At 52.1% G+C, this 23,946-nt stretch overlaps 2 protein-coding genes across 2 annotated transcripts in view; one reads left to right on the forward strand and one right to left on the reverse strand.

Moving 5' to 3' along the window:
• The window catches only part of YWHAG (tyrosine 3-monooxygenase/tryptophan 5-monooxygenase activation protein gamma), a 21,990-nt gene extending 1,848 nt beyond the window's left edge, over nt 1-20,142 (forward strand). Inside the window, exon 2 of the mRNA XM_027882129.1 lies at nt 16,577-20,142. Within this exon, the coding sequence (XP_027737930.1) occupies nt 16,577-17,233 (657 nt within the window). The 3' untranslated portion in view covers nt 17,234-20,142. The remainder of the gene's footprint in view (nt 1-16,576) is intronic.
• Nucleotides 20,143-21,837: 1,695 nt separating this feature from the next.
• On the reverse strand, nt 21,838-23,946 carry HSPB1 (heat shock protein family B (small) member 1). The gene is made up of 3 exons (XM_027882071.1): nt 23,336-23,946; nt 22,377-22,440; nt 21,838-22,175 (listed from the first exon to the last, which is right to left on the reverse strand). The coding sequence occupies exons 1-3, from the start codon at nt 23,694-23,696 to the stop codon at nt 22,016-22,018; spliced, it is 585 nt and encodes a 194-aa protein (XP_027737872.1). The 5' UTR covers nt 23,697-23,946; the 3' UTR covers nt 21,838-22,015.

Here is a 23,946-nt window from a genome sequence, read left to right on the forward strand (position 1 = left end):
TTCCCACGCGTGGTCGCCGGGGCTGGTGTGTGCCCCTGACCCCAAAGATCAGGAGCCCTTTCAGTGCCAAAGCCCTTATTTTTACTGCTCTTGGTTGGAGATTTATGAATTGAGTCATGTTGTATTCATTTCACGCTCTTAAAATAAAGACTCTGCATATAGCAGGCTGATCTGATTTGTGACACTGAACGCTCCCCTTCAATACTGACATTTTGACAATATAAGAAGGGAAAAAAAAACATATCTCTGATCTGATCTTGCAAACAAAGCAATCGTGGGAGGCAGGATCAAGTCATTCCAGAAGATTCTGCATTTGTCATATTGCAGAGAGGCTAGACTGGGTGGAGGGAGGGAGGGGGTGCTTTAAAGGGGAAAACTGTTCTTTATGTTTGTCTTCTTAGTCAGGTCTGAACCTTTGCTGGGAGCTGGGGTGTCCTCCCCGGCTGATGAAAAGTGAATGCTGATCTGGGAATGTCGCAGTCTGCCGTGGGTGCAGCTCTGTTTGCCCATATTGCACCATTTTGTCAATAACCTTGCATTTATCAAACAGACAAAACTGTCACAGCCTGAGCCCAGGGAGGGAGGGAGGAGATGTCTTATCAAGAAATGAAATACGGATAATCGGGACGAGATATTACCACATTAAACCAGCCGGGCTGTCCCTCTGCTGCACTGTGGCTTTTATACCATTTTCTGATAGCGGCATCTATTCATTTTAAAGCCAAGCTTGCTGTGTGAGCAGATCCTACAGCTCATTTCCTACGGATAATACAGCCGCCGTGACAAAGCCAGCAGGGATCTGCCTGGGACACGCAGCCGTGTTGCGGTGTGAATTTCCCTAACCTGCTTTCCGGGGCTGGCTGTTCGAACCCAAGGCGTTGCTAGCGATCATATATACGATTTTTTCCTGCTAGTCCTTACAGGCCCTGGTGAAACAGTAACCCGGGCTAACGCCTCTTATCAGCTGCCATGCAGTTTGGCCGTAAGGAAGCGATTCCCAGCGGGAGCGCTGACGCCTCCCGTCAACTGGCAAACAAAAGGCAGAGCTTTTGTTCTTCACTCCTGCCCCGCGCTGCCCGAGCCCCGGCACGGCCGGTCCGGTGGCGGTGGTGGGCATATCCCAGCCGGTTATCCCTGTGCCTCCCAGCCCCCAGCCCCGGCTGTGCGGGAGGCTGATGACCTCGCACTCATTTCCGTAGCAACGCCTAGTGATGTCATATGCCATGGTCCAAGCTGCAATGCACCCAGGCGGTAGCAGAGAGCATGCGGGCTGCGTCTAGCGAAGGTGATGCAGAGCCATCCTGCCCTCCAAACCGAGCCCTCCGCCTGCTCACCTGGCACCCCTGCTGAGAAATGACGGGTGGCTCTCCTTTAAAACCTGCCGTGGGAATGGTGGGCATAAAAACGGGCTCGTTTTCCTGCAGCTTGATCTCACGGGTGGTGATGTGGGGCAACTGAATGGGTTGTTGAGCTTCAGCCCTGCCTGCTTTGGAGCCTGTGCTGAACGCCTGTTTTAATGGTTTGACATGGAAATGGTGTGCTGGGGCTCTTGCTGTCTGCTGATTCATCCAGTGATGTCCTGGATGACAATATTTTCTCTCAAATAATATTTATATATAATAGGTTCTAGCTCCTTCCTTCTTGCAAGTGTCAGCTGCCAGTGCTCCTAATTGCGACCTGCAGTCATATTGCTGCTGTGGGAGCAGGATGCTTCTTCAGCTCCCAAAAGGGACAGGTTTACTGTGGAGTCTCAGTAAAACACATCAGATGGTCACCTTGCCTACCAGAGGTGATGCCATAGCCGGGAAGGGTGTGGGGCCAGGCCCATTGATCCAGGGTATGGCTGCATGACCTTGGTCATGTCCCTTGTCACCTCGGTGCTGTCTGGGGGTATTGTCATCGCTGTAAGGTGTTGGGGGGCAGGAAGGCTCCCTGCTGGTCTCCAGGGTGGCAATTGTGCCTGGTGGTCAGGCCTTGGCCTTGCTCGCCGGGGTTTCACTGCCCACAGTGGCAGTGGGTAAAGCAAGATGCATTTCTGTCTGGTTCAGCTTCAGGAAGAGCTTTACCGCCTGACCCCATGCCAGGGCTGGGGATCGATATCCATTAGCCGGGGAGACTGGTGCTGCTGGAGGCTTTCCGGAGGTGGAGCCCTGCCAAGCCCCTGGCTGGTGCTGCCCAGGGAGCAGAGCAGAGCACGTGCCTGCCCGTAGACCTTCAGGGTGGGGGGGATGTGCAAGGGAATGAACGTGATTGCAGTAACTTTTGCAGGAAACAAGTCGCCTTTAAAAAGGGTGAGGGAAGCATTATTGCATTGCACCTATGGATGATCTAGGTGTGGGACCATATGGCAGAATCCTGGGGTCCCCTGTGAGGGGAACACCTCACTTGACTTTAGGGACCCAACCTCTGCAGAGGGTGATGCTGTGCCCTAGGTGAGGACCATCATCTGTGGTGGATGTGGAGGGGGGAGATCTGGAGGTGCCAGAAAGCAGTTGGCTGCTCCAAGCTTTAGACACCACAACTTGATGCAGTAAATGGCAGTTGTGGGCGGGGGATGGGGAATTGCAGGCCTTCCCTGGCATGGGCTTCTGCCATGTTGGTCACCAGCCAGGCAGGCTATCACCCCCCACACTCAGTGACACTAGCACAGATAGTGGGGCTTCACACAGACAGCAGGCTTGCCCTTGGAAAACGGGGTAGTAACAGAAACCCATCCTATCTGGAGAGTCCCGGGCCAGCGGAGCAGGGATGATTAGCTGCTTCTGCTTCGCAGCATAGACAGACAAAAGGGTGAGGTGGAACGGCTTCTCCAGGAGGAGTGCTGGGCAGACCATCTGTGATGGTGGGAGGGGAGCAAGGAGCATGAGCTGCTGTAGTAGCACTTCCCAGGGGGGCTGGAGAAGGCTTTGGAGAAACCATTTCCAGTGCCGAGGTGGATATTGCAGTCATTTGATGTTGGCATCAAGTGACTGCATCGATGTTCTTGCCGCCGCCCCTCGTGCAGGCATCTTGAATGCTGCTCTGCCTCCTGGGTCAGTGGTGGATTGCAGTGGTGGTAGGGATTTGAGACAGTGCAACTGATGAGCAGGGCTTCCTTCCTGGAGGTCTGCAGGATCAGGACAGGAGGGTGGCTGTCAGGAGCTCCCATCCTTCCAACCCTGTAATGGTTCATGGTACATTGGAGAGGCAGCAACACGCCCTGTATGTGACTGCAGTAGGCAGTGCACACATCAGCTGTGTTAACTGGCCACTCTTCAGCAGCTTAAGCTCTTAGAAATTCCTCTTTGAGCTCCTGTTAAATTCTTATCTATGACTTTAGGAGGAGTCACTGATTTATGAGACCATGCTCAGGGTTTCTGTCTGTTGGCCAAGTGTAACAACCAGGTGCGGATTTGATTAGAAGTATCTCTTCTTGAACTAAACAGAGATGAAGAATATAGCTGTTGAATCATGTCTGGGTACATGGAAACAGTAAAGCTTTTGGGCAAGGGCTCTCCAAGAGCCCTTGGATGATTTGGGCTTGGCCTGTAGATCTGTTGGATGATATCTAGCCATGAAAATGCAAAAAAAAGGTTGGTGGGAGTTGTCTTGAATTTTTTAAATTTTGTTTTTTAACCTTCTTTATTGTGCTGCTTCTTGTGGGTAAAGATGGCTGGCTCACAGGAGACTCCATTTTTTTGGTACACCAAATAAACTTCATAATGTCCATGGATAAGCCCTATCTGCCCAACCTGCATTCACCGACTAAGACCAGAATTGGAATAGATACTACACACTGATGATGTGGGCTTGGGCTTGCTGGAACCTTCAGGAACAGCAATTTAGGGGCAACCACAGAACTTCACCTCCAAAAGTGTTTTTTGGATTGAAAACTCAGTGCCTCTGGAGCATGTACGCTGTTCTTGGCTTGTCTCATCTGAACTGGATGAAGTCTTTGGCATCCTCTTAGCCGTTCTCATGGATGTGCTGGATGGTGCTTGCAGGAGCAGTGAGGGCTATCCAAAAAACCGATATATCTGCTGGGATTTCAATTGTGATCAAGGGAGATGAGGAACATGATTCTTCTTCACCTTTTGTGGCTGGTAGAATTAAGATTTTCCTTAATTTGAGGATCCCCAGCATATTTTTTCTTCTGTGCCATCTCTTCTTCACTGTGTATTACTGAACGGCTTCATTCTAAGCTGTTCTCTTGTGCCTGGGCCAAGAGCATGAGGGTTGGTCAGGAGTGTTCTCAGCGTGGTTTTCCAGGTAGGAATAAGAAGTCTCAGCCTTGCAGAGCTTAAGATCAGGGAAGTGGAGTAAGGGCAACATGATGGTCCCCAGTAGCCTATGGGGAGGCCTAGGCTGGGCCAGGGCTTTGTTCCCAGGCTGGTGAGTGACCCCAAGGTGTCAGTCCTAAGGAAAAGGATTTTTCAGAGCCTGATAATTCTGCTAACTCTGCAGAGCTTGTAATTAGGAATTGAGCTGTGACTCTTGAGGATACAAGGAGAAACATGGCTCAGGGTGCAGCTGATGGAGCAGGGACTGGGGAGAAGAGTGGGTAACCATGATTTGACATCTGGGAAAACCTCCATGGACGGTGACACATCTGGCAGGGTCTAAGGCACCAATTCTGTGACTGAACTCTTCAGCTTCTGTTTGGAGCAGCTTCGTGCCAAGTAAGCCACGTGCAAACAAATGCACAGAAATTGTGTGTACATATTTAGGAAAAGTAAAGAATCCAAGCTTTTGTGTGTCCAACTGCCAGTGCTTGAGTAAGCAGCTACTTCTTGGGAGGTGGCTTTGTCTGAGCTCAGGCACATCCTTGGCCACGGAGCACTGCTGGACTTGTTGGTGCTGCTCCTCTCCCTTGGCAGAGGTGAGTCGGGAGCTCAATTCCAGTCTGGTAGGGAAGAGCAAAAAGGACTGTCAGACTGGTTCAGACTGGAGCTGGCTGCTTGGTGTGTCCCAGCCAGACACCAGGCTGCTCAGGGGCAGGTATGGAGGAAGAGGCGTTGGAAAATGCCTCCGGTGTGACCCGAGGGAGCCTTTCCTCAGGTGAGTCGATGCCTGGGCCATTTAGGACTCTGCCTTGTGTTGTTCTGCCCAGCTCTACCTCCTGAGCAGTGACTGACAGTGAAACATGAATGAATACTGGAGTAACTGCAGTACAAAGCACAGTGGAACAGAGTTTGCCTGGCTTCCCAAGCACTTCTCCATTGACAGTCTTGGTGGGATGCAGGCATCGTCTTCCACCTCACTGTGGCAAAGCTGTGATGTGGGGCTGAGGTAGCTGATGCACCCTTGATGCTTCCAGGTGTTCTGTGCTTCAGTGCTCTGCAGCTCAAGACAGCTTTTCCCAAAGTTAATGCTGTTACAAGCATTTCCATGCTGTGGAGCCAGCTTAGACCTTCCTTCCTTCTTTCACTGGCCAGGCCTTTGTCATTTTTTCCTGGAAGGCTGAAAGCCTTCAACAACTTCTGTTCTTTACTGGAAAGGTAACTAATCTAACCAGTCCTTGGCTAAAGTCTCACTCCCTCCTGTTAAATTTACATGACTGCAGAGAAATGGCAACTGACATTCAGTTCATGACAATTGCTTTGTCTGGAAAGCCAAAATTGAGTGAAAACAGTAGTATTTACTCCATTCTGTTAGGGATGGTCACCACTGGAAGGCAATAGCTTGGAAACCAGCTAAAACAAAGGGAAGTAGCTGTGGATTTGTCACTGTGCTGGTGAAGGTACACTGCCTTTGTCTTTCAACCTCTGAAACCTTTACTTGAGAAGCTGTTCAGATAAATGGCTGTGGTCCTGAGATAAAATGCTCTGCCTGAGCTCCTGATGGTGCAGCTTTTGGTCATTGCATTTGGGGACACTCTTCTTTCCCCATGGAGACAAAATGGCTTTGTGGGAATGCAGCCCACAGCTTGCCCTCAGCTGTTTGAGGGCCCCAAGCATTCACTCACAGGGGTGGAGGACCCTGTGAGGGAGCGCAGCGGTGAAAACGTGGGCTGTGCACCAGCACTGCTGAGGTCCCTCCTGGTCTCTGCTGCTGCCACCTCCTACCTCCCTACATCTCTTTGAGCAGCTATGGGGTCTTGGTCTGGAGCAGGCAGGAAAGGGGAAGGATATGGACCCACAACCAGCTGACTGTGGGGATTGTGTGACTGGGTGGTGTGTCAGCTGCACACAGACAGTGCTACCACAGCCAGCATGTTCCCTCCCCTGGCTGCTTGATGTAATGAGCAAAGTCCTTCCTCCCATTCTAAAATTTAGGAAAATGGGGACAAAATGACTTTCATTCTGCTCTTTGGGCTTGACTCCTTGCTCCAGAGTCCAGATGTCAAGATGCTGGATTCCCACTCGTGACTCTAGGGGAGGAGCTCGGCAGCGGGATGGCTTTGTCCTGCTTCTGCGAGTGCACAATGGCAGCCAGCCTGAGCTGCTGCATCTCTCCAGCCTCTCCAGTGGCCTAAAGCCCTGGGAGCTGCTGGGGCTTGATCTTCACTCTGGTTGCAGTGCTGGTTTACTGGGTGGGGTCTGGAAGCGCTTGGAAATGTTAAATTCTGGAAAATGGAGCTGAAATGATGAGGCAGCAATCCTCGGGCTGCAGGGAACACTGACAAGATTGTCTCTCAAAAGCAAAGCCTTCGTGTAGCTGGCGAAACAAAAGCCTTTGTCTGCCTATTTAAGGGCAAACTTCCCCCAGTGTCAGGTTTTTCTGTGCTAACCCAGATGTAGTCACATCTTGGGCATGACCCAGCACATGCTCAATTAGGTATTAAACAAACCTGATTTTTAGCCCCAAGCTATTGATCTAGTGACCAAGGGTAGTGCATTAGTTAATAGCAGTAAGAGGGTAACTAGAGAACATGTCACTGATGATGGCGTGAGATTCCCTTAAAGTGATCCCCAGATTAGGGATTAGAGTACTTAATGTTTTTCTTCTATAAAGGAGATGTTGGAATTGAGTCCGTCTATGGGTGTTTGAGGCAGCTGCACTTGGACGAGTCTGCAGGGACTCCAAGTACAAACCATTCCTTAATTGTTTGCAAATTCCCTCTGATCTCGATGGATGGGTTGGCTTGCTTGGGATATATCTTTGCTTACGTACCAGGCAAAGCTACTTGGCATGTCAGTGTGCTCCTGATTCCTCCCTAAGAGGTTGAGCCTGGTTTCAGCAAGGCTCTAGGAAAACACCAGTGAGAAGACTCGGCTTCAGCGCTAATGAGGCTGCTGATGGACATGTTGTTTGGACAGTTGTGGTGCTCAGGAGCATAAAGTTTATTAATAGTAGGTGGAGAAGCTGTTGCTGTGCCGTGTGTTAACAGACATACTCGACAATTGCTGTAGGAGATCTCTGCTTGTAAAAGACTAATGCTTAGTATCCAGCAGCGAATGAGAACTTGGGGAAGATTAACAGCCTTTGATTTACACCCAGCTGGGGCAGGCATTGGAGCTTTACCTGTTTATGCTGTTGGGCTTTGTTACGTGGGATGAATATTTCATTACCTTGAAGTTGGGAGCTTGGCTTCTTGCATTTGGTGGTGTCAAGATGTCGGCGCCCGAGGGGTTCTGTCACCTGTGATGAACTGAGATCAAATCCGTGGTGCGGTAGTCCCTTGGGCTTCAAAAGAGGGCTGGGAGGAGATGGCTGGAGCCAGGCAAGGGTAGTTAAACCCACAGTTGGATCTAGGATAGTAAAGTGACCCTCCTTGTAATTTAAAATTGGCTGCAGTGCTTCAAAAAGTTGCCAGAGCAAAAACTTGACTATCTTCTGTTCTGCAAGTTCATTTAAGAAATTAAATAAAATCCTCTTTGCCAGAGGTGCGTAAGATCAAGCCTGAAATCCCTGAAGCAGTGGGAGGGTAAGGTACATCTGGAGGGATAGTCACCTTACTCATGGAGGCAGAAATCAAACCTGTCATGAAGCTGCCATGCTGGAGTCCACCTGGGCGTTCTGGGAAGTCTCTTGCTTAATCTAGTAAAACACAGGTAAAATACCAAGGAACTGCTGGATCTGCAGACCAAGAGACCCAGAGCTAAAATCTTGTGAGGTTTTTTTTTTTTTTAATATTTCCAGAACCCTGTCTTGATGTGCAACAAGCAGACATTTACAGAGTGTTTGGGGCAGTGACAGAATGGTTAAAAAATGTATGTGGTCACTGCAGGGAGTTTTGCATGGCTGCAGCTTCTCCCATTTCACCCTTTGGAGCAGCAGCTTGCAGCTGCCCTGGCAGAAGTGGCTCTGCCATGCCAGCAGCCAGGAATTGCCCAGTTCATCCTGCTCCAGCAGACCTTGGGAGCAGACTCCCAGCAGCCAGAACTCACTCTCAACCTTTCCCAGCGTGTCCTGTCCATGACCCCTTATCTCTCCTTTCTCTACTTGGCTCAACTGAGTAGAGGTCATGGGCACAGCATAATGCTGTCATTTTTTGAGCCCCTGATTAAGGACCAGCCCTGGCACTTGACTCTGCAGGGAGGATTTGATGATCTGGTGGCAGGATTCTTCCTGCCTGGTGGTGGGGCTGGAGGTGAGCAGGAAAGCACTAAGATCTGAGCCAGATTAGTACTCTTAGAAGCTGTGAGGTAAATCTTTAAGCAGCTAATGCTCCCAGCAGCACTAAACATGCACATGAAACTTGGTGCATATCTAGAGTGTCCCTGTTTATGTGTTGGAGTCCCTGGAGTCTGTCTAGCTTGGGTTGTTTTGCCATTAAGAGGAGGGGATGAAAAAAAGTCTTCCTCTGCATTGACCAAGTCTTAAGACTCTAGAAATGACCAGTGGCCATCCTATGGATGGCTGCCTCAGCTCAAAAGCCTGTGAGTAGATGGACTCTTCTGAGGAAAAACATTCCAATGGAAATTAAAAAAAAAAAATAAAGATCAAGTCTTTAAACTTGTACAGAAATGCTGCTGAGGAAAGAGCTGCAGTTACTCTCGAAGAGCCCTTTAGCTCACACCTGGAGAAGCCTGATGCAGCCCAGAAGAGCCTATAGCAACCATGAATTGTCATTGTCCTTCCAAAGGGATCAGCAGACCAACTCTGAGCTCCTAAAACTTGGGCATGCTTCAGGGGCACATCCAAGCTCTCAAGCCAGTGGCATGCAAAGCACTGGTCTTCCATGTGCTTTGCAGAAAGCTTGGAGAAAAGGCCTGTCAGCAGGGAACAGAGAAGCTAATCCAAGGCAGGAGAGCTCCCCAGGTTGCTGGATGATGGAGAAGGGTGGTGGTGATCTTGGGCTGCTGCTGAGGTGCTCCCAGAAACGCAGCAGTGGGCAGATGATGCTTGCCAGCCTGCCATATCCCGGGGAAGGAATAGCTTGGCATCCCTTCTGTTGTTTTGTAGTTAGCAGGCAAAGGTGCTGGTATCCCATCTGCCAGAGACAGTGTGATGAGCCCTTGAGTGACAGTCCTCTGAAATGCAGGGGCTGATGTGGTTGGACTTGCTGCTCTCTCCATCTGCTGGCTGGAAGGCACTAGGCCAACAGAGGTCGATTATTTTTCCTGAGAGTTTTTAATATGTACAAGGCAGATAGTGGCAGCAAGATGGTAAAACAAGTTGTCCTACAGCCAGTTTTTGTCTTGTTTATTAGCCTGTCACTAAGGCTAACGAGAATCAGGGTCTTAATAAGGAACACAAGAAAACTTGGGCATAATTCCTTCCTGGCTCAAAAAGCACACGCTGGCTAGAGGAGCAGCTCCTGTGCAATGCTAACTCAGAAATGGTTTGTAGCTCCACACCTTACATGACCCTGGGAGGCCAGGAGATAAGATATCCTCCCAGTTGGTTATTGGGATGTGTCTGGGCTGCTCTTTGTCAACAACAGCCACGGCAGATTGCAGGGTCTAGGAAGGTGCCTGGGAGGCAGGCGGATGCTCCCTCGTGGCTGCCTTATCTCAGAAGCTGCAGATGAAGTCGGTGAGGCAAATCAATGGCACCCAGGTGTTCTGCAGCAGGAGAAACCAGAGCCGTTAGACCGAGTGCTGGGACTGCAGCGCTGCAGATAAAGGGCTGGTACATGAAATGCTGCTGCCAGACAGAATGGAGCAGCTCACTGCTCTGCTGCTTCTCACTGGTCTTCTCACCTTGACTCCCTTTGACCTTTTCTGTGCAGAAATGACCCAAGTAGTTGAAACTTGCTGTTTTGGTCTAGCTGAAATCCGTTGTGGCCCCACTGAAACTGGAGTAGGAGGACTGCAGGCCCCAAGGACTGGTCAAACCTGAGTGCACTGTGATGACGTTCACCTTGGCTTAAGTAGTTGTTAAGCTGTAGAGGCCAATGAAATAAATGAGCTCTTGGTTTTCATGTCTCCCAGTTTGAAGACTTTGTCTTGGGTGGTTCAAAGTCGCCTTAAGTAATAAAGGCTGCAGAGTGGGATGAAAGCCGCTGTTAACTGTAGGAATATGCAGAAATCCTAATCAGTGTCTGGGGTGCCTGAGTAGCCTGTGAGATCTAGTTGGGCTACAAGCAGCAAACAGTCTCTGCAGACACTGGTCCTTGATGCGCTGGGAGCAATTTGAAACGTGGCAGAACCATCCCATGTGCCGTCAGCCGCTGTCCTGTGATGGGAGCTGGCCCAGCCAACTTGAAAAAGGGGAACTAACAGGTGATTATTCATAGTGAAACAGCCAAAGGAGAAGGCAGTGGGGAACTTGTGTCTGCCCACAGCCTGTGTGTGCTTGTCTGGGATATGAGGAAGGGTTCAACCTACAGCCCAAAAATCCCCCATGTCGTGCTGAGATAAAACGAGCAGAGAGGACAGTGGAAGGGGCCGGTAAGGAGAGAAGCAGTTACGATGTGACTTCCACTTTGGAAGTACGACATGGGGGCGAAGGCTGGGCAGCAGGGGAAAAAAAACCCAAACCAATCTGGCAAGATTTTAGATTTAGGTCTAGTTTAACACACGCCTACTTTGCCAAAGTAGGACAGTGCTTAAGAAAAGCATCTTTCCGAGTGCTGCGATGGTGTTGTAGGACAGCTCGCTCTGGAGCGCACGGGGAGAGGCTGTTCTTGACAAGGTTGTGCAACATCGAGTCGTGACTGTCATCAAGACACAGGGTAATGGTGTCATTTTGATGTGCTTGAGGGCAGCCATTTCTTCAGGTATTTAGAGCGAGCTGGGGACAGAAAATCCAGGTGGTGTCTCTGGCACGTCCTTCCAGAATGACAGCACTCGGGCTGCTGGAGGTGGGCTTGTCAGAGGTTGGAAAAGATCTCCAAGATCACCGAGTCCAACCTTTAAGCAATCCCCCACCTTCTCAATTAGACCAGAGCACTGAGTGCCACACCAGGGATGGTGATTCCACCACCTCCCTGGGCAGCCCTTCCAATGCCTGACAACTCTTTCAGTGAGGAAACTGTTCCCAATGTCCGTCCTGAACCTTGCCTGGCACAGCCTGAGGCTATGTCCTCTTGTCCTTGCAGATGGGTGTTGGGGTCCCAGTATGAGACAGCAGCTAGAGATGGGGTGTAGGTGGTGTGGCTGCAGTTATCTTGGGTATTTATCTGCTGTTTGAGCCTGGAGGGGTTGTTCTGATTGCCAGTAGCTTCAGATAAAGTAAGGATTTTGGTAGTGGGACTAGACCAGAACATTGTTTCAAAAGCGCATTTGTGTTTTAAAAAATGAAACGGAAAGGGGACCTTCAGGCCCCATCTCAGAGTGACTAATGAGCTGCAAGTGAAGGAAAACAAGGAGGTTGCTGGGGTTTGGGTGGAGAGATAACAGACTTAATGACGTGGTGCAGGAGCTGTGGATAGAAGAGAGGAAACACGAGTGCTGAGGAGGAGATGGATGTTGTGTATCCTGGTGGGAGAGGAGCTCTGGTGATCTTTAAAAGAGGTTCTCATGATAGTCTGTCCCTCTCCAGGAAAGCTTGGCTCCTTTGTAAGGTGTGTGATGTCTTCAGGGATTGGGGATCAGAAAGCAAGTGTTGATGATTATAACATGGCTTGAACTGTCAGATGTTGATGGTATTCCCCAGGGAGCATCTCTGGGTCCGCTCAGCTTGCTGTGCTGTTTGCTTTAAGATAAGACATCAAAGCTAGGCAGGAGCCATAAATGGGTGGGCACTTAATTACCAAACTAAGTGAAAAGTGTGTAAGGATAAACAGGTAGAACTCAGTCCTGTGATGGATCTCCATGGCAGCCTCTGAAGGGTCCTCAAAAGGGATCATTTCACGTTGTACTTGTACTCAAACCTACTGATGCAGGGTGAGGAGGATGGGAGTCCTGGAATAAGCCCTGTAAGCAAACTAACCTGCTGCTGTCTGGGGGCAAGCCTTCCCCATGGGTCTCACAAAGGCCTGCTAATTAAAATGCTTCTGGAAAGAAGCTTTTGGAGTTCACGTACCTGGACATTAGGGGCAGGTAAAGCTGTGCTTGCTCCCTGGCTTCTCTGCACGAGGCTGAACCTTCCCTGGCTGCAGTGTGATCCTCGGGCATGCCTGGAGCCTGCCAGGTTTTGGGCAGAGTGCTGAGTCAGAGCTCCAGCTGTAGTGGAGAAGTCGGGAAAGCCTTCTCAGAGATGGTGCCGCCTCTGCAGTGCTTCGTTGCAAATCAGAGGGCTCGGATTTGTACAAACCCCTGGACTCCCAAGCAGCAGAAATGTTAAACTTCCAGTAGTTTTTGTCCAACAGGAACTGTCGGAGTTTCCCTGTGGCTTTAGGGCACCTGAGTCTTGGTGGTGCAGATGCTGTGCCATCAAAGGCTGGGGGAACTGGTGAGACTGGAACTGGCAGTGCCCGCAAGCTCAGTGGTGGAACGTGCCTCCCAGCCAAAGCGGGCAGTGTGGAGTGCTCCATGCCAAGCTCCCTGCGCTCCCTGGCCAGGTGTCCTTGTGCAGTGTGTGAAAGGTCAGGCTCCTGGCACTTGTGTTTTCCCTTTTTTTTTTCTTTTTTTTTTTTTTTTCCTTTTTTTTTTTTGTTTTTGTTCCAGAATAGCAAAAAGACTTTCCCCTATCGAGTTTCCAGCATGTGGATTAGCTATTTGTGCTTGGCTCTTTGTGCCACATCCAGGGCTTGACTCCATTTCAGCCACGTGCGTTTCCTGCCCTCTCCCCCAGTCTCCAGGGGCACAAGGATGAGTGAGGCTGGACAGTTACTGAGATTTGTGAAGCAAGTTCTGCTGTTCAGGGAAGTAAAACTCCAAACTGACTGAGCTTCCCAGAGAACAGGTAGACCTCCAGCCAGAGGTCCATGGCTTTGTGTTCCTGCCAAGCCCTCCCGTGCCAGACTGAGATTTTCCTTTGGCTATTTGAAGTCTCTGACTCCATGTAACAGTGCTGGGAATGACATCAGGGGATCTGATCAGGGTACTGCCCTTCCTGGGGGAGGTGAGACCTCTCCAGGGTCTGAGTTAAGAAGGGGGAGGGTTCTGCCCTCCAGAAGGGCTTGTAACATGACTGCTGCAGTGTGATGCAGGCCTGGTGCAGGATGCTGCCTTATTGATGGTACATCAGAAGTGTTCAGTGCAACGCAGTAAATTCAGTACATCGAGCCTGCTGTTTAGCCTGTGGCTTGACTGAACTCACTTTGTGTTGGTATCCTGCTGTGTAAGAAAAAAACCAGCTCTCAAGAGGTGGCAGCAGCTCTGGTCAGTCAGAGGGCAGGGATGTCCTCAAAGGCAGCTGAACCTGAGATACATCTTTTCCACCTTCCACTGACTCTGATAAGGCAGCTAATAAGGCAGCTAAGTGCACCCTGCTGTCCAGTATCTTGTGTCCTGGGCATCTTGCGTTTTCTTCCTGCTGGGAATGCAAGTGCCAGATGGTTTGCTGTTCTTCCTCCCTCACTCAGTCGCAGACTGAAATGTGTGGGACTGCAGCCCCTTCCCTTCCCTCTCCTAGTGCTGAGGGATGCAGTCCCTGTCCCCACCCGTGTTACAGGTGGGGACAAATCTCTGCAGTGCTCCTCCCTGGGAGCCTGGGTACCACTGGAAAGCAGTGACATGGTTAACGAGGCTCCCTTTCTGCTTTTACAAGTTCCCTTGTGAGCTCCCTGGGGGAATCTGCTGTCTCCACAGGTGTACCTTCCATCTGTCAGCCAGTTTGTTGAAAGGATTTTGACAGGCAACTTTCCTCCGTAATCCTTAATAGCTTTGAATTTAAAATGTTTATGGCAAAGCTAATCCCACGAAACTCCCTGTAGTTTTAATAAATCTGTCCTCCAGCAAGACTCTTCTGGTGAGAGGAGGTAAATCTGCTTCTTCCTACAGTGATACATATCTGCAGACGTGGCTGTGGGGCAGCTTTAAATCACCTGCTTGATCCTCACTTAAAAACTGGTATCTCTGCTTAGGGGGCACCTTGCTAAAAGCAAGATCTCATGTGGTTATCCACCTCTACAGCTCCAGTCAGGACAAAAAAAACTGTTGGAATCAGTGAGTCTCTTGTATGGCTGGACACTCCATTTACAGGAAGGCAAGAGAATAACTCAGGCTGGGATTCCTGGATGTTCCCAGTCCCAAATCCCTCACTCAAAGCAGGACAGCTTAGGTGGGGAGAAGACCCTCAGTACCCTGATCAAGCTTTGAATATCTCCAAAGATAGACAATCCATAGTCTCTGGGGCAGGGGGACACCTTTTTTGTGCTCCAATATCTTCCAAAGGTGGCTTTAACCTCGCAGGATCTTTAATGTGTGTTTGTGCAGGTGCCACTCAGGGGGAAGAATGAAGGGAGTCATTCTGTAAAAATGCAGATCTCTAGAGACCTCTGCCCTCGCAGCACCAGGCAGGCTGAGAGGCAGCGTTGGAGTGGCTTGCCATGGGTATTTCAGTTGTGGTCAGGTCTCAGTGTGGGATCCCAGGGATCCCAGGGCTGTGTGGTTAAACAGCTGTCGTTAGCCTTGCTGGGAGAGGGGGGGTGAGGGTTATTCTGGCACCGGGAGCTGCCGGATGGCCCGGGCATCGCTGCCCTGCTTACCTTGGGCGGGAACGCTGGGAGCTGCCTTGGCACCCTGCCCCATGCTCCTTGTCCTGTGCTGCTGGAGGCTGCTGATAGTCACAGGAGATCCTGCCCTCGTTAACGTGACACCCCTTTCCCCCATCCCTCCACCACCTTCTACCCTTGAGCAGAAGCAGTTGTGCTGGGTTGCGCTGTAAGACCCTCTTCTGTACAGAAAGGGGTGTTTGCTCTTCCCCTGCTGGGCTGTGGAGCAACACAGGTCCAAACAACAGTAGGGGTGGGAGTGGAGGCTCTCCTTGCTGCCTCTGCCTTGAGGAAAGAAGCAGAGGGGGTCCAGATCAGAGACCAGAGACTCTGCTTGCTGTGGGGGAAATTGAAGCTTGGCTGTAGCCTGTTTTTGGGAGGAGACATCAGCCAGAGCATGGCTGAAGAGCTGCAGGGGGAGTGGATGTTGCTGGAATGAGCAGCTCAATAGTGTGAGCAAGAGTGAGTCATTCCAGGCCACTCAAGTGAGGTCCTGGGCTGGGCCATCCTCCCCCTTCCAGCAGGAGCCGTTGGCCTGCTGATCCCCACCATAAACATGGTTATCTGGGTCCAGAGCAAACCTTGTCCTCACAGATCCTTGTGAGAGTGACTCAGTATTTACAGAAGCCTTTCACGTCCAAACCATTACCTAATCCCTGAGTGCCGTGAGGTGGCTCACAGGTTCCTGCTCCGCTGGCCGGCTTCCCAAGTGGCCATGCCCAGGGTGTGGATGTGGTGGGGCAGTGTGCTCCCAGGGGATGAGGACAGCAGCCATGCCCAGGCTCAAAGTGCCACTTGGCAGCTGTAACCATCCTGGTGGAGCTGCCGTGGTGTCCTGTCTGCTCCAAGGGTTCAGAGACCCACACACAGGGCTCAGAGTCGAGGAGGATGTGAGCCCTTCCTCCCCATGAGGCACTTGGCCAGAGGTGCTGCCCAGGTGGCTCCACTCCAGTGTTGCAGGAGCTGGAATGGGATTATTGAGATACCAAGTGTGATACTTCCAAGGTAACTGAGATCATTCTGAGCTGTCATCTCAGTAATCCCTCTGTTGTCACAGCACGTGAGGCAGGTGACGCTGTGCACTAACACTGTAACCTCAGTGAGGAAAATCCCACGTGGGAAGGACATACCCTCGCCATGTGAGCTCTTAAGTCCTTATCTGTGCAGATGCCTGAGGCAGCTGTAACTGTCCCATCTATACATCCTTTGAGTGTCTTGGGAACACAGCCTGTGCTCATGGGAAGTGAAAAAGGTGAACACCCCATAGCTCTGGTGATGTTAGACCATGTGGCTAGCTCATAACCCTGGACCATCTTCTCCCTCTTGCTTTGACTGTCCCTCTTACTGCATCACAGAGCCTGACTCTCCTCATGCTGATGAAGGACATCTCTTTTCTAGAAGATTTTTCTCATTCTGCAAAACGCCGACAATACCTCGAAATGAACCCACTCCCCTTCCTCATTGGGGACTGAACCACAGCGTGATTTCCCATCTGGCTCCTGCTGGGATGGGAGCAGATGCTGGATGACAGAGCGGGACTTTGCAAGCCAAGTGCCTCCTCCTGCCTCTCACTAGAGACTCACGGGAACACCCAAACATGTGATCGGAGCATCAAGTGACTGGGGCTTAACCCAAGTGTCTCTCTTGTGTCTCCCTCTCTCCATGCAGGTGACAGAGCTGAACGAGCCCCTGTCCAACGAAGAGAGGAACCTGCTGTCCGTGGCCTACAAGAACGTGGTGGGGGCACGGCGCTCCTCCTGGCGAGTAATCAGCAGCATCGAGCAGAAGACCTCAGCCGATGGGAACGAGAAGAAGATCGAGATGGTCCGTGCCTACCGCGAGAAGATCGAGAAGGAGTTGGAAGCAGTGTGCCAGGATGTGCTGAGCCTGCTGGACAACTACCTGATCAAGAACTGCAGCGAGACGCAGTACGAGAGCAAAGTCTTCTACCTGAAGATGAAAGGGGACTATTACCGCTACCTGGCCGAGGTGGCCACCGGGGAGAAGAGGGCGACCGTGGTGGAGTCCTCGGAGAAGGCCTATAGCGAAGCCCATGAGATCAGCAAGGAGCACATGCAGCCCACCCACCCCATCCGGCTCGGGCTGGCGCTTAACTACTCGGTTTTCTACTACGAGATCCAGAACGCGCCGGAGCAGGCCTGTCACCTGGCCAAGACGGCCTTCGATGACGCCATTGCCGAGCTGGACACCCTCAACGAGGACTCCTACAAGGACTCAACGCTCATCATGCAGCTCCTCCGCGACAACCTAACGCTCTGGACGAGCGATCAGCAAGACGACGACGGCGGAGAAGGCAACAACTAGACCCCCCCGATGGACTGGCAGCCGCACGCTGATGCTAACTACTGCAGTCTTTATTTTTTTCCCACGAGTGGGGGGGGGGCAGGGGTGGGGGAGGGAAAGGGAGGGGACACCTTCCCAGGGAGGCCCCCCACAACCTGTCTTTGATTGCCTCGTTGACATTTTTGCCAAAACACCACTAGTGGAAGTCAGGCTGGCTGTGCTGGTATGGAATAGCAGCCTCACTGGCATATGGACTGTTCTGTAGATTATTAATACAAGTGGAGCTGTCTTTAATTTAACTTTATTGCTAGAAATAAAAGGGTTTTAAGACGAATTTGCGTGGATGGAATGGCCCTCGTTTTTAAGGAAAGCAACGCAAAAACATTTAAAAAAAAAAAAAAAAAGACAAAAGCGAAACAAAACAAAAAAAAAAAAAAAAAAAAAGGGAGTTCTGTGGTTCCAGTAAGGCTTCGTGCGTTTGTTTCCGCAGTCCAGGTGCCGTGTGTGTCCGCACCACGTCACGGGGCGTCTCTGCAGCGCTCTGCCCGCCAGGGCGCAGCTTCAAATCCCCAAATTGAGAAGGAATTAGAAATAAAACCAACAAAGCTAAACAGTTTGGGGCTCACAGAGCCCCAGGATTTAGGCCATCCAATCTTTTTCTTTTTTTTTTTTTTTTTTCTTGTTAAGATATATATTAGGATAGCTTACAGTATTGACACTAAATTGCAGTTTACAGTATTTCTACATTACAGCCATATGACATCAAGCCTTTGATTGTCTGTTTTTCTTTCTTTTGCTAGTTCTTTTGGCTTGCCTTCCTGAGCAGTCCTGGCCTGTGGACTGGCTTTAGCTATTCTGTGTCGCCCAAGGCAAGAAGATCGCCCGCCCGAGGAACATCAAAGCTGCTCTAGTTTTTTGGTCAACAGCTTAACAGGTGCTTGGCTAGCGGCTGTTTCAACTATTTTAAGTCCACAGCAAAAGGTTTAAGAACTTAATTAGACAAGGGGGAAGTGTTTAAACTTAAAAAAAAAAAAAAATGCCACTTAAATAAAAAAAAAATAATAATAATAAAAAAAAATTAAAAAAAAAAGAGCATTCAGGTCTGTATGTCATGTACTGTGTTTGGTATTTCAAAAGACCATCCTGGTTTAAGGTGCCACAGCTGCTTCCTCAGGGATTGCACTGCCATTTCACTCTGCCTGACCTTCTCCCACTGTACCATGAGGTTTGTCAGCAGATCTCCAGCACCCAGGCTCCCTTGTTTGTCACCAGGGAAGCCAGGTGCATTTTCCTTTCTCCTGGGGAAGCTTGTGGTGTAATGAGTGAACTTCAGGAGCTTAGAAACTAATTTGGTAGAGAAATTCCTCAAGAGGAAGAGCTACAATCATAGACATTTCTATCCACCATCAGGAGCCCAGGAACTTAGTTCTCTTCTTAGCAAAATCTTTTCCAAGTCTGTCTGATCTGGCTGGGGGTGGGGGACGGGGCATCTATGAGTTGCTTAGCAGGTAATATTTACCCCATTTTGAGTAAGTTTAGCTTTAATTTTGATTTTCCCACGGTTGTTGGAGGTTCACTGCTGTTCTCTGGCTCTCAGAGCGCTGCGCCCTGCAGCGCTTCACCCAGCGCTGCGCAGTGAGAGGAAACCGCACTCGTGCTTTTATTCTTTATTAAACATCGCTCTGCTTTTGGAAACAGGCTTTCATTGTCCCTTTGAGAGTCAGCCCGACACGGCGTCGTGGTGTGGCACACACGGCACAGCCGCTCCTGCTGCCGGGGTGCGCGGGGGGGACACGGCTCCGGCTCCCTCCCCGCTGTCCCAAAGCCGCTGCCCGGCTCCCCGGGGAGCGAGCGGGGCCAGGCCGTGCTCGGCCCCCGGACACTGCCCCAGTGGTGCTGGAATAGCTTTTTCCAGCCGGGATTCATCCACCCAAAGTCAGGCCCCCCAGGCGCTTTGCAGGAATTTGGGGTGCAGCATCCCCGCGGCTGGGGGCCCGCGGTGCCGGTGCGTGCCGGGACCGGGAGATGCTTTAGGCTTCTTATCTCCTTCTCATCGACCCCTGTGTCCCGTGAGCAGTGTTGTCCCAGCTGTACAATTTGGAAGTGATTTACTGGAATTACAAAACCTATCTTTTTTTTTTTTTTTTTTTTAATTACTACTCTTTTTGGCTTTTGCTCTGGCTGCTTTAGGAAACTTATGCAGGAGAGATGGCACAAGAGGGCTAAAAACGGAGTGGGGGTCAGGGACTTGATTTTTAAGCAGCTTGAATGGTTTCTTTCATTTTTTAAGAGATGCACTTGCCTATGATACTGTCTCTCCAGTGAAATGATTACTGCTCCATTACTCTATTGATACAATATTGTGCATGCTAGTGTCGTATTTCTATACAGTAGCTTGAAATTTATTAACTTATACTGTAGATGTTATGTATTCCTATGACAAAATAGTCTTCAAAAATTTTCTAAAGTTTTTTAATTTATTTTTCTTTCCTTTTTTTTTTTCGGGGGTAAAGTTTGCTCTACCAAATAGTGATCGTAACAAACTGATCTGTTATGGATGTTGCTATAGTGACATGCAATTATATATGATTTTGTTTTTAAAAAGGAAAAAAAAAAGCAAAAGAAAACACCAGTGTTAGCTTAATCTTAATGTCTGGTGTTCGTCATGGTGAAATTATAACTATTACAGTGTAGGAGAACAATGACTGTGTTCTTTGAATGAGCCTTTGTTTGTGCTTTTTGTCATGTTATGCAGTGAACTATTTTTAAGGTCTAATCAGTGATTATTTTTCCAACTCCGTGTTTCTGTAAGGAATTATTTCACACACGGACCATTCTTAGCAGTTTTTCCTCAGTGATGGAATATCATGAATGTGAGTCATTATGTAGCCGTCGTACATTGAGCAAATAAACTTACAGATCTGACGTCAGCGCTGCTTAATTGTTATCGCCTGTGTCGAGTTTCTGGGGGGCTCCGTGGGGTTGGGGGGGGGCTCGGGAACAGCCGGGTGTCTGATCCCGGGGGCCGCCGCCCTTCCGCCGGCGCAGAGGATCCCGGCGGATTAAGGGTTCACCGGGCTCCTTCCCGGGGCAGAGGCGAGGGAAGGTGGGAGCGGCGGGGAGGGTTGTTGGATGCTCCCGTGGGCTCAGGGCTGGGTGTGTGGGAGCCTCCCCACCTCCCTCCCTCCCTCCCCTTCCCTGATGGTTTTCCGCCCGGAGCCACACGCGCGGTGACTCACGCTGTAAAAATACTCCCCTCCCCGGGAAACTATAAACGGAAAATGCGCCCTGACTCACGCGCCCTGCGAGGGATCCGGGGGTGCGGGGTGGACACCCCCAGGAAGGGGCCGGGAACAACCCCTGGGTGATGGTAATGAGGGGCTGGGGGCTCGCCGAGCACCCCCACAAGGAGAGGGACACCCCGAGCCCCACCCCGGCGCCGTGGTGCTCCGACAGCCCCTTCACCACCGGCTTTTGGGAAGTGAGAGCCACTGTGGTATGGCCACGGGAGAGAGGGGAGGGGGCTGGGGATGCTCCTGGAGGGGCTTCTTCCCCTGGAGACACACTCGGGCTGGAAAAGCCTTGCATCCCCCGACACACACACACATGTAGGGGATCCCCCCAAGCACATGGGTGACCCCTGGCAGCAGGAACTGACCCCGAGATTGTGCCTGAGAGCTGCCAAACTGGTCACCCCCGAGGCTACTGGGGCAGAGGGGATGGGGGGAAGGGGTTCGGGGGGCACGTGGAGCCCCCCGAGCTCAGAGAGGGGCCTCGCGGCTGCGGGATTCCTCCCAGGTCACCGTCTGCCTCTGGGATGACTCAGGGGGGATTAGTGGGATTTGTCGGAGTGGGAACATTGAAGCCCTGGGCCTGACCTCTGCCGTGTAGGGCCAGTCCTGCCCAGAGGCACAGGGGGCACAGAGGGCACGGGGCAAGCTGGGGCTGAACCTGAGACCACGACCCCCCCTCTGCCCCAATCCAGCCCCCCAGTATGGCTGCAGCCCCTGGGCTGGTCCCCCAGCTGGGCCCTCACCACAATGGGATGGAAGGAAAGGGGAGCACTGGATGGCAGGGCTGGGGCTCTGCAGAGCTTCCCAAGCAGAGCTTCTGCCCACGAAGCCCCTGTTTGCCCTCTGGCCCCCCTTGTGACCCAGAGCAGGGGGAGGGTGGTGTTTGTTTTTCAGGGATGTCACCCAGGTGAGTGACACTGGGGTGTGGAGACCCAAAATATTCTGATATTGGCTGAGAGCCAGAGTGGTGGAGACCAGGGAGGGTGAGACCCGGGGTGCTGAGATTTGGCATTTGAGAGACCTGGGATGTAGGAGACCCAGGTTGTGGAAAACTGGGATGCTGAGCCTGGGTTGTTGGAGACCAGAAATTTTTGAGACTTGTGATGTAAAGACCTGGGATACTGGAGGCTGGGATGTGAAGAGCTGAGATGGAGGAGACCCGGATGTGGGATATCCAGGACAGGGAGACTCAGGATGTTGGCCCCAGTGACACCCCCCACGCCCCCTCCCAATGGCCCCAGGCAGCCCCATCCCGGTGCTCTGGTCCCAGTGCCTGCAATGCAGCTCCCAGCCGGCACGGCCGTGGTGCCGGGGGACACACACAGGCACGGGTTTCTTTCACCAGTTTTTATTCCAGCTGATAATGTCGGTTCCTTCACATTTATTCAAGGCACTCGGTGACAGGGCGAGTACAAAATCAACAGTAAAAAGGGGGCGGGTGCGAGGGGGGCAGCTGGGGGTGGGGTTGGCGGCGGATTCTCCTCCTCTTCCTCCTCCTCCTGGGTGCCGCCTACTTCTTGGCTGGTTCCTTGGCTTGGCTCTCGACGGTGACGGGGATGGTGATTTCGGCGGACTGGATGGCGGGTTTGGGCAAGGGGGCCTCCACCGTGAGCATGCCGTCGGGGGACAGCGAGGATCGCACGGCCGTGGCTTCAACACCGGGGGGGAGGCTGTGGGAGGAGAGGGGGGGTCAGGGCTGCAGCACCCCACTGCCCCACCTACTCCCCCAGGGATGTGAGAGCCCCAAACTGCTGCCTCCCCCACTCCCAGTCTGGCCAGTGGGCACTGAGGGGGATGGGTGGGTGGGCAAAGGTCCCCAAAGACATCGAGGTGCTGTCAGGATCCCAACTCTCCTCCTCTCTGGTACTTACGTGTATTTGCGGGTGAAGCACCTGGAGATGAAGCCGTGTTCATCCTGCTTCTCCTCGTGTTTGCCTGCAAGGAAACAAAACCCCGGGATGGTTGGAAAGGAAACACCCAGCTAGGGGGAACAGCCTTCCCACCCCATCCCAACATTGCCTGACACCAGGGAGGGGCTGATTCTGCCCATCTCGGGGTTTCTCACCATAATATCAGCCTGAAGCATCTGTGAGGGACCAGGGGCAGTGAGGCCCTTCTGGGAGCATCCCCCAAATTCAAGTGGAGCAAAGTGCAATGCCAGGAGCTGGTGGTGGCCAAAGGGACTCAACAGCAGCCACCTGGCACCACAGCCAGTGAGGCTGGAGACAGAGCATCCCCCTCTTCCTGAGGCTGCATCCCAAATCCCTCTGGCTGGGAACTGCCCCCGGTCTGTGCAGACCGTCCTGGCCCAGCAGGAAGCACATCCTGGCCTTGTGCCACTGCTCTGGACTTTGTCACGGCATCCCTCACTGAGCTGCCCAGGGCTCTGCAGGGAGCGTGGGGCTGGTCACCCACCCTGGTCTGCAGGGCTCATCACCCCCTGGGTCCCTCTGTGGGTCCCAGCCAGGGGGTCCCTCCCTGTGTCCTGGGTGGGACAACAGTGAGGGGTCAATATATGGGGCTGGAGGGGTGCTCTGTACCCTGTGCTATGTGAATGCACCCCAAGGCTGAGCTGTAGTGCTGGGCCTTCCTCTGTGCCTTGATTTTCCCTTTTTCTTTCCCTTTCCCTTTCTCTTTCCCTTTTTCCTCTCCTCTCCTCCCACCTGTCCCCTCCATCTCCTCTTTTTGCTTTTCCTTCCCTCTCTTCCCACTCCTTATCCTACCCTATGTTTCCTTTCCCCCCTTTTTTCCCCCCAGCAAGCTCTGGAGCAGCCCCCTCACCCCAGCGCCCTCGAGAGCCCCCGCAGACCCCCCCCATCCCAGCACCCACCGGTGATCTCCACGATGTTGTCCTTGGTCTTGACCACCAGCTCCTCGGGTGCAAAGTGGTTGACGTCCAAGGTGACCTTCCAGCTGTCGGCGGTCTGGCGGATCTCGGAGATGCCGCTGCTGAGCTGGCGGCTCAGCGCCGTCCCGAAGGGCGAGCCCGGGGCCGGCATCAGCGCGCTCTCCCGGGGCAGCAGGCGGAAATATCCCGGCCAGGCGCTGCCGCTCGGCCACTTGTACCAATCCTCGGGGATGTGGGGCATCCCGAAGGACTGGTCGAAGAGGCGGCTGCCATGGTACCAGTCGCGGAAGGGGTCCCAGCTGGGGCTGCGCAGGAAGGTGAAGGGGACGCGTCGCTCAGCCATGGTGTGTGGTGCTGCCCAGGGGCCGGCCGGCGGTGCCTTATGAAGAGGGCTGGGGGTTATTTTTAGCTGGGAGGCTCAGCTGGCTATTAATGGAAATCGCAGCAGCTCCAGGGAAGGGACGAGAAACTTTGCCGGGGTTGGGGCGGCCACACGCAGCCGCAGTGCGTGGGCAGCGCGGGGAGGGGGTTGGCAGCCTGCAGGGTCCCCCTGCCAAGGAAGTGTCCGTCCGCCTTTCATCGCGAGAGGCTTG

This window comes from Empidonax traillii, unplaced genomic scaffold (assembly GCF_003031625.1).
Source record: "Empidonax traillii isolate 1590-97213 ecotype Southwest subspecies unplaced genomic scaffold, ASM303162v1 scaffold101:size1699134, whole genome shotgun sequence".
NCBI classification, from domain to species: domain Eukaryota; kingdom Metazoa; phylum Chordata; class Aves; order Passeriformes; family Tyrannidae; genus Empidonax; species Empidonax traillii.